Source organism: Nyctereutes procyonoides, unplaced genomic scaffold (genome assembly GCF_905146905.1).
Source record: "Nyctereutes procyonoides isolate TBG_1078 unplaced genomic scaffold, NYPRO_anot_genome, whole genome shotgun sequence".
Lineage (NCBI taxonomy): Eukaryota > Metazoa > Chordata > Mammalia > Carnivora > Canidae > Nyctereutes > Nyctereutes procyonoides.
In genome coordinates, this window is record NW_026575160.1 from 17,137,334 (window position 1) to 17,150,172 (window position 12,839).

At 51.6% G+C, this 12,839-nt stretch overlaps 1 protein-coding gene across 5 annotated transcripts in view; it reads right to left on the minus strand.

Moving 5' to 3' along the window:
• Positions 1-9,431: 9,431 nt before the first annotated feature.
• CRHR2 (corticotropin releasing hormone receptor 2) overlaps positions 9,432-12,839 on the minus strand; it is a 49,738-nt gene continuing 46,330 nt past the window's right edge. For all 5 annotated transcript variants that reach the window (XM_055314662.1, XM_055314661.1, XM_055314665.1 and 2 more), the window contains 2 exons: positions 12,776-12,817; positions 9,432-11,475 (listed from right to left, as the gene is read on the minus strand). In XM_055314662.1, the coding sequence (XP_055170637.1) occupies positions 11,335-11,475; positions 12,776-12,817 (183 nt within the window). In that variant the 3' untranslated portion in view covers positions 9,432-11,334. The remainder of the gene's footprint in view (positions 11,476-12,775; positions 12,818-12,839) is intronic.

Consider the following 12,839-nt stretch of genomic DNA (forward strand, 5'->3'; position numbering starts at 1 on the left):
AGTTTCTTGCTATTGGAAACGCTTATTTGTATATAACTTTGCCCTACAACTCAAGACCTTTCCTCCTTGTCCAATCTTTTGGCGTTTGTAAGAGCTGATTCTCAGCCCGGTTAAGAAGTCTAGTTTTATCAGTCATGACTTAACTCAAGAAAAACTGTAGATCTCTCCTTAAGGAAGATATTGCTGACAGAGGAGAGAAGGGGTAAGAAGACTATTGGTACGCTCCCTGTGTGCTACGGAACTACGTTCTGTCTCCCTGCACCTTAGTTTCTGTCCTCAACCACTGACTTTGCTTAGTTCCCTAGCTAGCTAATCTTCCTCTTCTGTCCTCCCCCTTTCCTCTCCACTTCCGTTACCACTCCCCGCTTTGTTCTCTCTGCTCTGGCACTTCGGCACTTGCTCGTCTTCCTGCTTTTATCTCGTCTGCTGTTTGACATTAGCCCATTTGGGGGTATGTACCATGAAGGACACACAGTTTCTACTCAGCATGGGGAGGTTCTTTCAGAGCATGTTTGCCTTGATACCTAGATTTACCAAAACTATTTAGGTATCATTTGTGAAACCATTTCAGATTCCTTTGCCCAGGTTAGGGTTTGTGTCCAAGAACCAAGTCAGCACCCCAGGCAGTTAGAGCACAAACCTCTGTACACAGCTCTATGGTGTACAGTGCTATGATGGGTGCTAAGGGAAGTATGATAAGGGGAACGATGAGGGAGGGCCTTTGCTTGGAGAGGGGAGAGCTGAGTTGTCAGTTGGTCCTTTTGCTACCGTCCTTGAGGCTTATTTCCTTTTCTGAAAGCTGGTTGAACAGAATGGATTCCATTTTTAGCAAATGTGCCCATGAAATAGCTGAGTATATGTCTATTTCCCTCACTCCTTGAAGTTTGCCATGCGAGCTGATTGAGAGGAAAGTTTCTGTCCTTGGCCTGAATTCTTGTGTCCACATGTGAACTGAGCTCTGATACTACATACAGGTAGTGTCACCTTGAGCAATTTGTATAACCTAAAGCCAATAAGCCTTGACCATTAGAGAAACTCAACATCCTCATTCAAAAAGAAAGAAGCTCTCTGTCAGCAGAGCTCTAGGCAGATAGAGCCCAGTGGGGGTGGCTGGCACTTGTGTTAAGTGAGAAAAAGCCAATGAGTGAGCCATTTCTGCCTTGATTTTTAAATCTAAGGCCAATCCAAACTAGGCAGAGAGGAGATTGCAGACCTATAGCCCTGGACACTGACTTGAGAGGCATCAGTCCTCATCATGTGCAATTGGATTTCAAAGAGAAAGGAATCTGTTTGAATTAGCAAATGTCCATCTACTCTGTGGGAGCCCAGACTCTGTAATGTATGTGTTGGGGCAGGGCAATGTAGTCAAGATGAGCTGGGGGGGGGGGGGGAATCCCTCAGCAGAGATTGTGGTTCCTTTTGGTGTTTTCACTACTATCCTACTGTTGTGAACTTTCTTACTGTGTGAAATGCTGGATCCATTACTCCCCCAAAAGCACTTTCCCTTGAAAATACGAATTTATTAAGAACCCATACCGGGGCCACCCCGGTGGCGCAGAAGCTTAGCGCTGCCTGCAGCCTGAGGTATGATCCTGGAGACCCAGGATCAAGTCCCATGTCGAGCTCCCTGCATGGAGCCTGCTTCTCCCTCTGCCTATGTCTCTGCCTCTCTTTCTCTCTGTGTCTCTCATGAATAAATAAATTCTTAAAAAAAAAAAAAAAGAACCCATACCAGTGAGACAATTAGATAAGTGGGGCGGGGAAGAGGGGCAAGTAAGTATTCAGTGGGATTTCAGTGTCCATGGGTGATCTCATGGAGCCACGAGCTTTCAGGATATGGGTGGGTAGGGCCGTACTAGATATAATGTGCATTCCAGTCCCAACCCTTCCAGAATCTAGCTGTGATGGCCCTGCTGTAACCCTCCATGCCTCTGTCCCAAGCCAGAGCCTGAGCCTGAACCTAATGGAAGTTTCATGAACATGAGGCTGAAAAGAGAGAGCCCTTCTCTCTTTGGGAGCCAAAGCTCTCTGCCCCCTCATGTAATGTTCTGGACTTGGTACAGAAGTGAGCCTGTGTAGAATTTTTCCAGACAATGTCTGCATTTTTTAAGTCTTAAAACTCCATCACCAACAATCAACGCAAAAGCGATTATGCTAACTAAAACAACTTAGGCTAATTAAAACCTTTTTTAGTTCATCAAAATCCACTGTTCTGCATCTGAGTGCAAGTTAATTGATAGTGAGATTAAGCACAGTGAAATTGTGGGAAAGGAAAAAGAAACCCACAAGCTTTAAAAAAAAAATTATTAACATTCTTTTAAAAATTGAGACCAGACCTTTCATTTTTCTGAAAGGAATTCTGAAACAAGCTTGCAAACCTGACCGGTCAGTTAGTAACAGCTCCTCGATGCCCATCATGACTGCTCTTTCTCTTATATGGCACATCCAGGCCATCAAATCCATCCTCACTGGGTATTCAGAATCGGGCCATCACCCTGGTCTGGACATCATCTCCCTGCTGGTTTATTGCAAGATTCTTATCTGAACTCGGTCTCACAGTCTATTTTTGACATAGGGGCTGAAGTGATCGCATTCGTCCTTCAAATCCAGATTCAGTGGTTTCCCCCACCCCCCCAACCTCCTACACACACATACACACACATGCATGCACACACAGAAGCAGTACCTTGGCACTGGCTTTTCCATCTGTAACACTTCCTGCCAGGCCCCAGATGCTTACAGGTACTCCCTCTGCCCTCACTGGGGTGATCCAACAGTCACCCTAATGGGGCCTCCCCAGCCAAACCCAGTTTCAACCTCCAGCCAAACCCTCCTCCCCTCGCATTCAGACACATACGCACTTTATATCCCATTCCTCGTTTATTTTGTCCTCTTTAAAGGTTAACACTTTTTTTTTAAGATTTTATTTATTTATTTGACAGACATAGCAAGAGAGAGCACAAGCAGGGAGGGAGGGGCAGGGGAGAAGGAGAAACAGATTTCCCACTGAGCAGGGATCCCCAAACGGGGCTCGATCCTAGGACCCTGGGCCTGAGATGAAGGCAGACACTTAACCAACTAAACCACCCAGGCACCCATGATTAACAGTTTATAGTATGTTTTCCTTCTTTATCTTGTCTAATTTTCACCCTCCCTGTCAGAATGTAGGTTCCATGAGGTCTGGGATTTGGGTCTGTTTTATTCACGGCTATATGCCTATTATGCCCGGAGGAGTGCCTAGTACTCAGTAGGTGTTCAATAAATATTTGACTTAAGAATGAATATTCTCACACAACTGATGGATTATTGACCTGTACATCTGAAACTAATGATGCACTATATGTTGGCTAATTGAAGTTAAAAAAAAAATGTTCTCTAGGGTAGTTCCCACATTTAGTATTTTAGTGTAAAAGCTGGCTTGTTTTGGAATGTCTACCCCCTAAAGCACATCCATAACTCAACTCTTGGCTCAACATGCAGGTCCCCAAGTCTAAAAGCCCGGCAGTCATCGAGTAGATAGTACGAAGGCAGGTTAACAAATGTAGTATATTGTATTAACCGGTAGTGGACACAAAATCTCAAAACCCCAATCTCAAAACCCCGTGGGATATGTTAGAGGAACTTCAGCTAATGCTTTGTATTATCAAACTATCTTTCAATTGACGCTATGAAAAGGGTGTTTTAAGGTGAAATATTTTTAAGACAATTACTAAATTTTTAAGAGTATCACTAGCATTTTATAACTAAAATGAAAGCAGTAAATTTTAAATTTCTTATAAAATGTGTAGACTCTGAGAAGAGGTTCGAGGCAGAGAAACTCTGAGACTTCAAGGGCCTTTAGAGACAAGAGTTCCCGGGTCTGGGTTAGACGTCCTGAAAAGAACTGGTAGCTCAGAGTAGCTAGCATTTTTTTTTCTTTATAAGCTGAGTTTTTCTATATTGCAAGATTTTTGTTTTTAAGATTTTATTTATTTATTCATGAGAGACACAGAGAGAGAGGCAGAGACACAGGCAGAGGGAGAAGCAGGGTCCTCGCAGGGAGCCCCATGCAGGACTTGATTCCAGGACTCCAGGATCATGCCCTGGGCTGAAGGCAGATGCTCAACCACTGAACCACCCAGGCGTCCCTACATTGCAAGATTTTTAAGAGGATTAAATGAGAAAGTACATAAAAAAAACATTTAGTCCTGTCTGCCATGCAGAGGCACATGATAGTGTTCACTTCTTTCCTTTCTCCTTTAGTATTTTGGTGTAAAACCTGGCTTATTCTGGAATGTCTACCCCCTAATTCCAAATTCAGTGCCCTGGCACATCTGGCCCTACTGTTTGCACTCATTTGTGTACTGTCTTTGTTTCATTCCATCGTGCTTGGGTAGAAGCTGCCTCTAGCAATCTCACTTAGAAAGCTCCTTCCTATCCTGGGTACTGCCAAGAGGAGAGAGCCCAAGAGACTAAGATTGTGTAAATTCAGTGGTTTTCAGATTCGTGTTTTTTGGAACCCTTTGTTCACATGAAACCTCTCTGGGCACCCTGACATTTCCTGGGTACTGGCAATTCAGGGCTGGGGCTGACGAGGCTCTGGCTGGAGACCCAGCCTATGGACAATAGGTGGTGTGGGGAATGGTAGAGAGCTGTGCCCTGCGGGGGAGGGATGCACACTGCAGGAGACACGGGGAGCCAAGGGTCTTGTGTGCCAGGGAAGGAAGGAGGGTGCTGGTGGCTCCCGGGGCCCTCCTATGTGAGAAGCACTCCTAGAGTGCTTGTTAAAAGTGCGAACTCACACCCCCCGGGATTGTGTTTCAGGAGGCCTGGAGAGGGCTCACAAACCCATGTGACACACAATGCCCCAGCGCCTCTAACACACAGGCAGGCCTGAGCACCACCAATGGAGGAAACTCATCAGCTACCTCAGAGCACTTTTATTTTATCTTGAGGTCATGGGCTTTTAAATTTGGGTCTGTGGTTCTTTTGAGTATTACCATAGAAATCTTCTGCACTATTTAATGTATAGTATGTTTTATATATTTGTATTTTTCTAGGTAGGGGAAAGAATGCATCACATTTTCAAGGAAGGACCCTTTTTTTCCCTCATTCCTTCAATGGTAAACGTTGAGGGAAACAAAGGCAGGAAAAGTACAACTAAGAATAAATCATGTACAACATGCGGCCCACGGATGCACAACTGAGACATGTAGAACATGACATTCTTAAAGGCTCTTGTGACAGGTGTTTTACTAGAAGAGACAGGGTAACCTTCTCTTGACAAGAGCAGGATCTCCAAGATGCCCTAAACCTCACTTTCAATGTACACAAATTCCTTAGAGACTTATCCCTAACCCCCACTAACTACAGAGAACAGAATCCATCACTCTTCACACTCACAAATGCAGCTCTTCCTGCCCACCACCCTGTCCCCACGCTTTAATAAAAGCACCTTTTGGAAATGTCTCAAGAATTCTTTCTTGACCTTCACGCGCAATGATCCCATGTCATAAAGACCTTAACATTTAGGTGTGGAGCATTGAGGGTGTGGGGTGTGGGTTAGCCTGGAATCTGGTTCAAACCGAGAACTGAGATGGATTTGGAGACACAGGGCTGAGGGGGTTCATCAGCACAGGGACTAGAGGCACCGACTCCATCATGCACACTTTAGAAAGCCCCAGAAGGACAAGGTATTTGGGCCAAGCTGGAAGAATAAAGAGAGGGGGCAGCTGCGGGGTTGCTCATGGGTCCACCACCAGCCTTTTCCAGAGGACCTGGAGACCAGAACTGGGGGAGGAAAGAAGAAAGGACAAGAGTCTTTGAATTTCTCTATCTTCTTGGGCAGAGGTGCCTCCATGGGGATCTGTGATGCTGGATTGTTTAGTGCGTGCAGCTGGGCCTCGGGAGCCAGAGAAGGCTTCACTTGGTGCCCCGCAGAACTAATTAGGAAGCACAATTAATTACTTTCTTGTTTTCACAGCAGAAGCAGAGGGACAGATGCCCCTTCCTGCTCACTCATTTGTCCAAGCAGCAGTTATCAAGACTGGATGAGAGACTTTGCCTCGGAAGGTCCCCCTGCTTGGGCTCTCTTTGCAAAGTGCAGTAGTTAACATTCTGGAGTTTTTGTGGCCCTGGCTTTCATCAGTCATTTATCCAAGCACCATTTTTGGCTCCTGCTTCGTCCTTAGGCAAATGTGAGGTTTAAGTAGAGTGATCCTAAAGTCAATTGTCTAAGCCAGGACATGCGGTTGGGAGAGTGCTTCCACTCCCCTGGGGATAGGACCGTGGGCACAACCCTGGACAGCCAGGCCACGGGTCTGGTTCCTTAGCTCCACCCGGTAGGAAGTCAGGGCCCATCAAGGCATGGGCCCCATGGCGGTGTGAGATTAACAGGTGGACACCTGCAGGGGAGCCTTAGAAGGACGTAAAGGCCCTCATCTTCCAATTTTCTGCTTACATGTGGAGAGATGCCCTCAGGCTGGGCCTCTGCCCTTCCCCTGTTTGCGTACTCCATCTCTCTTGCTCTCTCTCTCAAATAAATATATAAAATCGAAGAAGAAAGGAAGAAGGAAGGAAGAAGGAAGGAAGGAAGGAAGGAAGGAAGGAAGGAAGAAGGAAGGAAGGAAGAAGAAGAAGAAAGAATAGAAGAAGAAGAAGAAGAAGAAGAAGAAGAAGAAGAAGAAGAAGAAGAAAGAAGAAATCCCTACTAACAAAATCTGGGGGAAACTCAAACCCGAGGCCACCGCCTTGAGGCCTTCCATTACAGGTTTCCAGAAAGGCAGGTCAGGTCACTCCCCTTCCCTTCCTAGAGTAGTACGTGTGTGTTAGAAAGAAGAGACGAGATGTCCCCTTGTTCAGTGGCTCCCACACCAGACAGCAACGGAAGCAACTGAGGGGCTTGTTAACGTGCAGATCCCTAGATCCCACCCAGTCTGGAGATGAAGGTCCCCAAATCTGCTTTCGCAGAGCAGCCCTGCAGGCGGGGCTCAGGGGCCGGGAGCCCCGGATTCCTCTCTCAGCCCCTGGCCAGGCTCCCTGGCTGCAGACACCATCCTTTCCACAGACGTCTCCCTGACCCTGGCAGAAGTGTCCCTCTAGGAAAGGCCCCCCCACCGTGTGCCTCACAGCCCCCCTGCTCCGGGACGCCCCGCGTCAGCCCTAGGCCTGTGACGGGGCCAACCTGGTGTGGGACAGCCCCCCTTCCCATCCAGTTGCCTCCCTGCCTGTGCACCCCCTCCACCCACAGGGCCCTGGAGATGCTCAGGAAGGAAGAGCAGCAGGCCCTGGGCCCCCTTTCCAGTCTGCCTGTCTCACAGGGCGGTGTAGATGCCCTGGACTATGGCAAACAGGCAAGGGGTGCTTGGGTGCCCCGAAACTTGTGTGGCTGGAGGCCCCCACGGGTGTGGTCTCGGCGATGTGGAAGACACAGGAGCTGAGGAAGGGGCCCAGCGTAGACGCTGAGGGGTTTCTAGTCCTTTCTGGCCCTCTCCTCCTCACCACAGCAGGTGGAACCGAACCCTGGAAGACCCAGCCTTTCTCCTGCTTTTACCTGGTACCGTTTGGGAGCTATTTCTTCTCAAGTAGATTCTGCGTTTCTTGGGACAGGGCCGTCATGGTTACTGTGCTGTGATTTCCATGCATGGCCCATCGTGGGGCCCGGTGAACGGGGCACGTGTGCGCTCGTGGTGCCCGGGTGCACCTCTGCAGGGCCCAGCAGGCTCTCGGTCCCCTGGGCCTCCGCTGCGGCCCCTGGAGCCCTTGCCTGCGTGTCTGTGAGCCTCCGAGTGGGTCTCTGCTACCTACATCCTCACGCGGTGCTCGGGGGCCGGGAACCCCGGATTCCTCTCTCCGTCCACGTTCCTCTCCGCTGCTAGCCCGCCTCCTCCTCGGGAAACCGGGGGTCCCGTGGCGTCGGGCCTTGGGTGGCGCCTGCACCACAGACCCTCCAGCAGGGCCGCGTCCTTCTCACCTTCCACTTCCCACCCCACAGATGCTCGGCACCTGCCGCGGCTCATCCCCCGCGCACTGGGCTGACAGGTCAGGGGGTTGGGGCCCTGCTGGGAGTGGGGCCAGAAGGCTGGGGTGAGGGGATCCCCGGATGGCTCAGGGGTTTAGCGCCTGCCTTCGGCCCAGTGCCGAAGGTCCCGCATCGGGCTCCCTGCATGGAGCCTGCTTCTTCCTCTGCCTGTGTCTCTGCTTCTCTCTGTCTCTCATGAATAAATAAATAAGATCTTTAAAAAAAAAGAAAGAAAGAAAAGAAAAAAGAAGGCTGGGGCGAGGAATCCTCTTGTGGTCTCAGGCCTTCCTCAGCTTTGTAAATCTGGGCCGTGAAAGGGTTAAACAGGAGGGTCCAGGGCTCTCCCCCACCCCCCCGAGGGGTCTGGGTGCCAGAGCTTGCCTACTAAGGAGGAGCGTCTGCCAATGAGGCCACCTTCCAGGACAGCCAGCTCAGCGAGGGACTGCCCACGCTGAAGCAGATGCTCGCCAGGGCTGGCGCGGCGCGGCCGGGAGGAGCAGGTGCCTAATGAGGTTAACCAGTGCGGCCCCCCGAGAGGGCCTAATGGCTCTGGCGGCATTTCAGAGCCCGAGCCTGGGGTGGAGGCATGACCGAGGGCCCCAGGATTGGGGGGGTGCATGGTCAGTCTGCACAGGACCAAGGGGGCCTTCTCTGCACTAGAGGGACCGGGCCAAAGTGCCTGCTGAGCAAAGGTTAGGGACTCTGATGCTCTGCAGGCCGGGAAACAGGGCCGTAGGGTGAGGAGCCGCATGCGAGGAGCAGTGACGGGTGGGGGGGACCGGTGCCGAAGCCCCAGACCTGCTCTGGTGAGCCCTGAGCTCCTTGCTCTGCAAGATCCCCCATGATGCCAATGGAAGCAGCCAGAATGCCGCCTCTGAGTGCACAGGGAGGCTTTACAAGACACACAAGAGTCAGTTCTGTGTCTCAAGAAAGCACAAAGTCAGGGAGCCCCACTGCCTTCCTGTCCACAGAAGAAAAGTGGGGGGCCGGGCAGCGTGACCCTCAGGTGCACCGCTCAGCCCTGCCGAGTGGCACCCAGCTGCCCGCAGTGAAAGACGGCACGAGCGCCTGCCTGGGGCAGCCAAGCCTCTGACGTTTTCAATTTCTTTTTACATTTTCAATTTTTTTTTTCAGGCAAATTTACAGAGGACTTAGTCAAGTGGTGGGCTAACCCACAAATTTTGATGACAGATCGCCACGCAGTTTTTGGCATATATCTCAGGAGGAGGTCAGAGACCTGAGTGACATCTACTTACTTACGTGAAAACGTTTGTCACCAAGTGGAGCTATCAAAATGGAAACAAAAGAGAAAAAAACAAAACCACCAGATGCCGAGTCCTGATTCATTCCAGCAATATTCACCCACAGATTCGTGAACAAACACCTATCCAACCCATTAAGATGTGCTTTCAATAAATTTCCCTTTTTAGGTTTAACGTTTGCCTCACAAAAACTTTTCATGTCTGTGTTGTATTAATTAATTGTACCCTATGTTTTATATCAAAAATAATCGTGATGATTCAATCCAGAAGATTTAAAAGAAAACTTATAAATTTTGGTCACAGAAAATTAAATATTTCCATCTCAACTTCTAAACATATTTTGTGGCAGAGATGTATGATCAGGTGAGCAGGGACAGACTTCCAACCATAGAAAAACTGTACTAGGATAAAAATTCGATGGGGGAAATGGAATGAAGATACAGGTTCAAAGAGAAAAGGAACAATGTAAGATTTCCAGCCGTTGAGGAGGAGCTGGTTAGCTCATTTTTTCAAACCAAAGAAGGTGGCTATTAAATCACTGCTGTGTTTGGTTTCCGAATGATGGATTTTAAAGTGTTGTGGCAGTTTTATTTTAAAACGTAAATATTTACCAAGAGCCGGGAATCACCTCTCTCGCCAATTTTAAAATGTAAAAAAAAAAAAAAATTAGGTGTCAACTGAAAAATATGCAAGATGGGATACATGATTATAAAAAGGAGTATTTTGAGGGTATTCCTTGCAGCAAAAGCCCTTTGAACCCTGACTTGATGGAGCCTGCCTCTCCTCTACTCCCACCCTCTCCTGGAAATGTCCTCGTGGTTGTCAGTCCTAGACACCTTGGGGCCTTGTCTACACCGGCCTCTGGATTTTGGAGCATTGGCCTTTGGGATGGGCTGTGGCGTGCTGGGTGAGCTGCACTTCTCCTCTCCTCTATGCTGAGTTAGAGCCCCCTAGGCTGGGGTGGAGGGGCAGATACTGTCTTGGGGGAATCAGGGACGGGCCTGCAGATACACGGGTCAGAGAGGAGAACCAGACCTAGGCCAGGGCCATGGGCTCTGCAAAGGAGAACGGATCCAGCCCACCCTTGGCCACCGCAGCCCCTCGAATGCCTGGTCGCCTTGACCTGAGGGGAGGCCGTTTCCACAGAGGCATGGTTTATTTCACAGAGAGCAGAGATGTTTTTGAAGGGGAGGCCGAAATGAAGCCCAGTGAGGGGTGGGAGTTGGGAGATTAGTTCTAATCCCCAAAGACCTAACTGGTTTCCTCCTCCTTGCCCCCAACCACCATGCTTCTCCTCCTCACCTCACCTTGCACTTATGTAGTTGCTTGGTTTGAGAGCGTACGGTTGGCCTAGCCGTGTCTTCCTCCACACGTGCCCCTCCCCGAGGCCCCGAGTCTGTGGAGGAGGCCGAGGTCTCCCGGGATGGGAAGCAGCATCCTTCCCAGGACCCCAGGGACAGGTGGATGGCTGGGGAGGGGCAGAGAGATGGCCTGGTCCGGGGTGGGGTGTAGATGAGAGCCCCTGGGATGAAGCCAAACTCCTCCTTTACTTCCAGCTGCTGTGACCCGCCCCCCAACAACTGCAGAAGGCAGCCCTGAGCAGGGAGCAGGGCCAATCGTCACCCCCGTTGGTGGGAAGGTCCCCACAAATTGTCGGGCAGGGGAGCCCCAGCTCTGCCTCGAATCAGCTATGTGACTTGGGCAGGCGTTTCCTGGCTCTGGGCCTCAGTTTCCTCATCGGTGGATGGGCCTACAGTGGGGCAAATGCCTGAAGACCTGTGACCTGCTCTTCTGTTGGGGGCGGTCCCTGTGACATCCCTCTGCTCCCTCTGCACTGACACTCTGAGCCCAGCCGGCCCTGGCTCCTGAGGGTCCCTCGCGCTGCTGGCCATGCACGTCTTTCCAACTGCAGGACTGGGCAGCTGATCGCTCCCCTCCCTTCCGCCCCCACCAGGGCCTGAGCCGCTAGGTGGCAAGGTGAACCCAGGGAAAGGCGCCCCCACCCCCAGAGGATCGATCGATCGGGAAGCTGTCCTGATGGTGGAGCGATGAGCGAGCAGGGTGACGGAGGGGTCACATGACGGCCGTCTGCTTGATGCTGTGGAAGCTGATCCGTGTGGGCGACGTGGGGATGGACATGGCCCGGGCCACAGGCACTCGGAGGGAGTGATGGTCCTGCCAGCGGTGCCACCTCTTCCTCACGGCCGAGCGGACCTGCAGGGGAGGCAGAGGCTCTGTTGGGCCTGCCGGGCCGGTCCTGGGAACGGGGAGCCTTCTCCCCTGCTCCCTCAAAGGGAGGCTGGGGTGCCCTCCCGCCCTCCACCCTCCCGCCCAGAGAGGGACTGGCTGGTTCCCAAGGCAGGTCCTTCCCCAGAAGCTCATGCCCTCCGTCCTCATCCCTCCACCACCTCCTCTTTATGGTGGGACGGAAGCACCAGCTTCGCAGATCTGCCTCTCGCTCTCCCGGGCATGTGCTGAACTGTGTGCTCCTCCTGCACACTTGGCATCTCTCTCCCTCCCGAAAGCCCTTCCTCCAGCCCCCTCCCCTGCTGCCAGGCCCTGCCTCCCTGGCCGCAGTCCGCGCTGCTGAGACGGAGAGCGCACGGTTCTATTCCCGTCAGAACCTGACCGCTGCTGGTTGCTGGTGCCATACTATTCTCATTTGTATTGCAACTGAAGACATCTGCAAACGGATCACCCTCCCCACATGCTAGCCTGGCACGTGGCTGAGCAGAACAAATGCCCCAGGGCACTGTCTGCTTTAGCAGCTCTTCCTTTCCCTGCCCTCCAGCCCATGCCGGTCTCCGCTGCTGGACCTTCCCACTGGGGTCTGCTTTCATTGACAGAGACCTAGGTGTGCAGACATCCCACTGCCACCCTCTGCACAGGCGGAGGAAGCGCCTCAGGATGACGGTCCTCTCGAGGGTTTGGAAGCTTTCAGGACCTGGGGCTGTGTCTACTCTCTGCCCCATAACCCACTGTGTGTCCTCACCCACCATCGGCCTGTGTGAGAGTCTCTCCCAAGCTGGTTACACTAAGATTCTGGGCTCGGTGAGCTAACCAGGCAGTGCCTCGTCCCCTGGACCTGCCCCAAGGTGTGCGGTCTTCTCTGTGGTGGGGGAATGTGCTGGTGTCCTTCCTGCTCCCTAGGTCCACGAGGACCTGGACGCACGGCTCATCCCTGACTTGCTCCTGGAATGCTCTCCCCTGTGACCACCTGTGCTCTGGCTTCTCTCTCCTATGAGCCCCTGCAGCCCGGGCTCCCCTGCTCACTCAGCTCTCCAAGTGCATTTGTGAAGTGCTGGCACATTGTTCCCGGCCTGCACAGGTGACCTAAACTGGAGTGAGACCCACAGGCAGGATTCCTGTTTCCCGAGGGTGGGTGGTTTCTCAGCCCTGCCCCTCCCCTGTCCAGGGCAGAGCTGAGCAGGGCCAGGGACCCAGGTACTCCCAAAAGGCTGGGCGGCTCCCCCGGAGTGGAAACCGAGGGCCGCCCTGGGGCCTGGTCTCATACCTCTCCATTGAAGAAGCAGTAGAAGACAGACACAAAGAAACCCTGGAAAGGAAGGAGGGAGGAG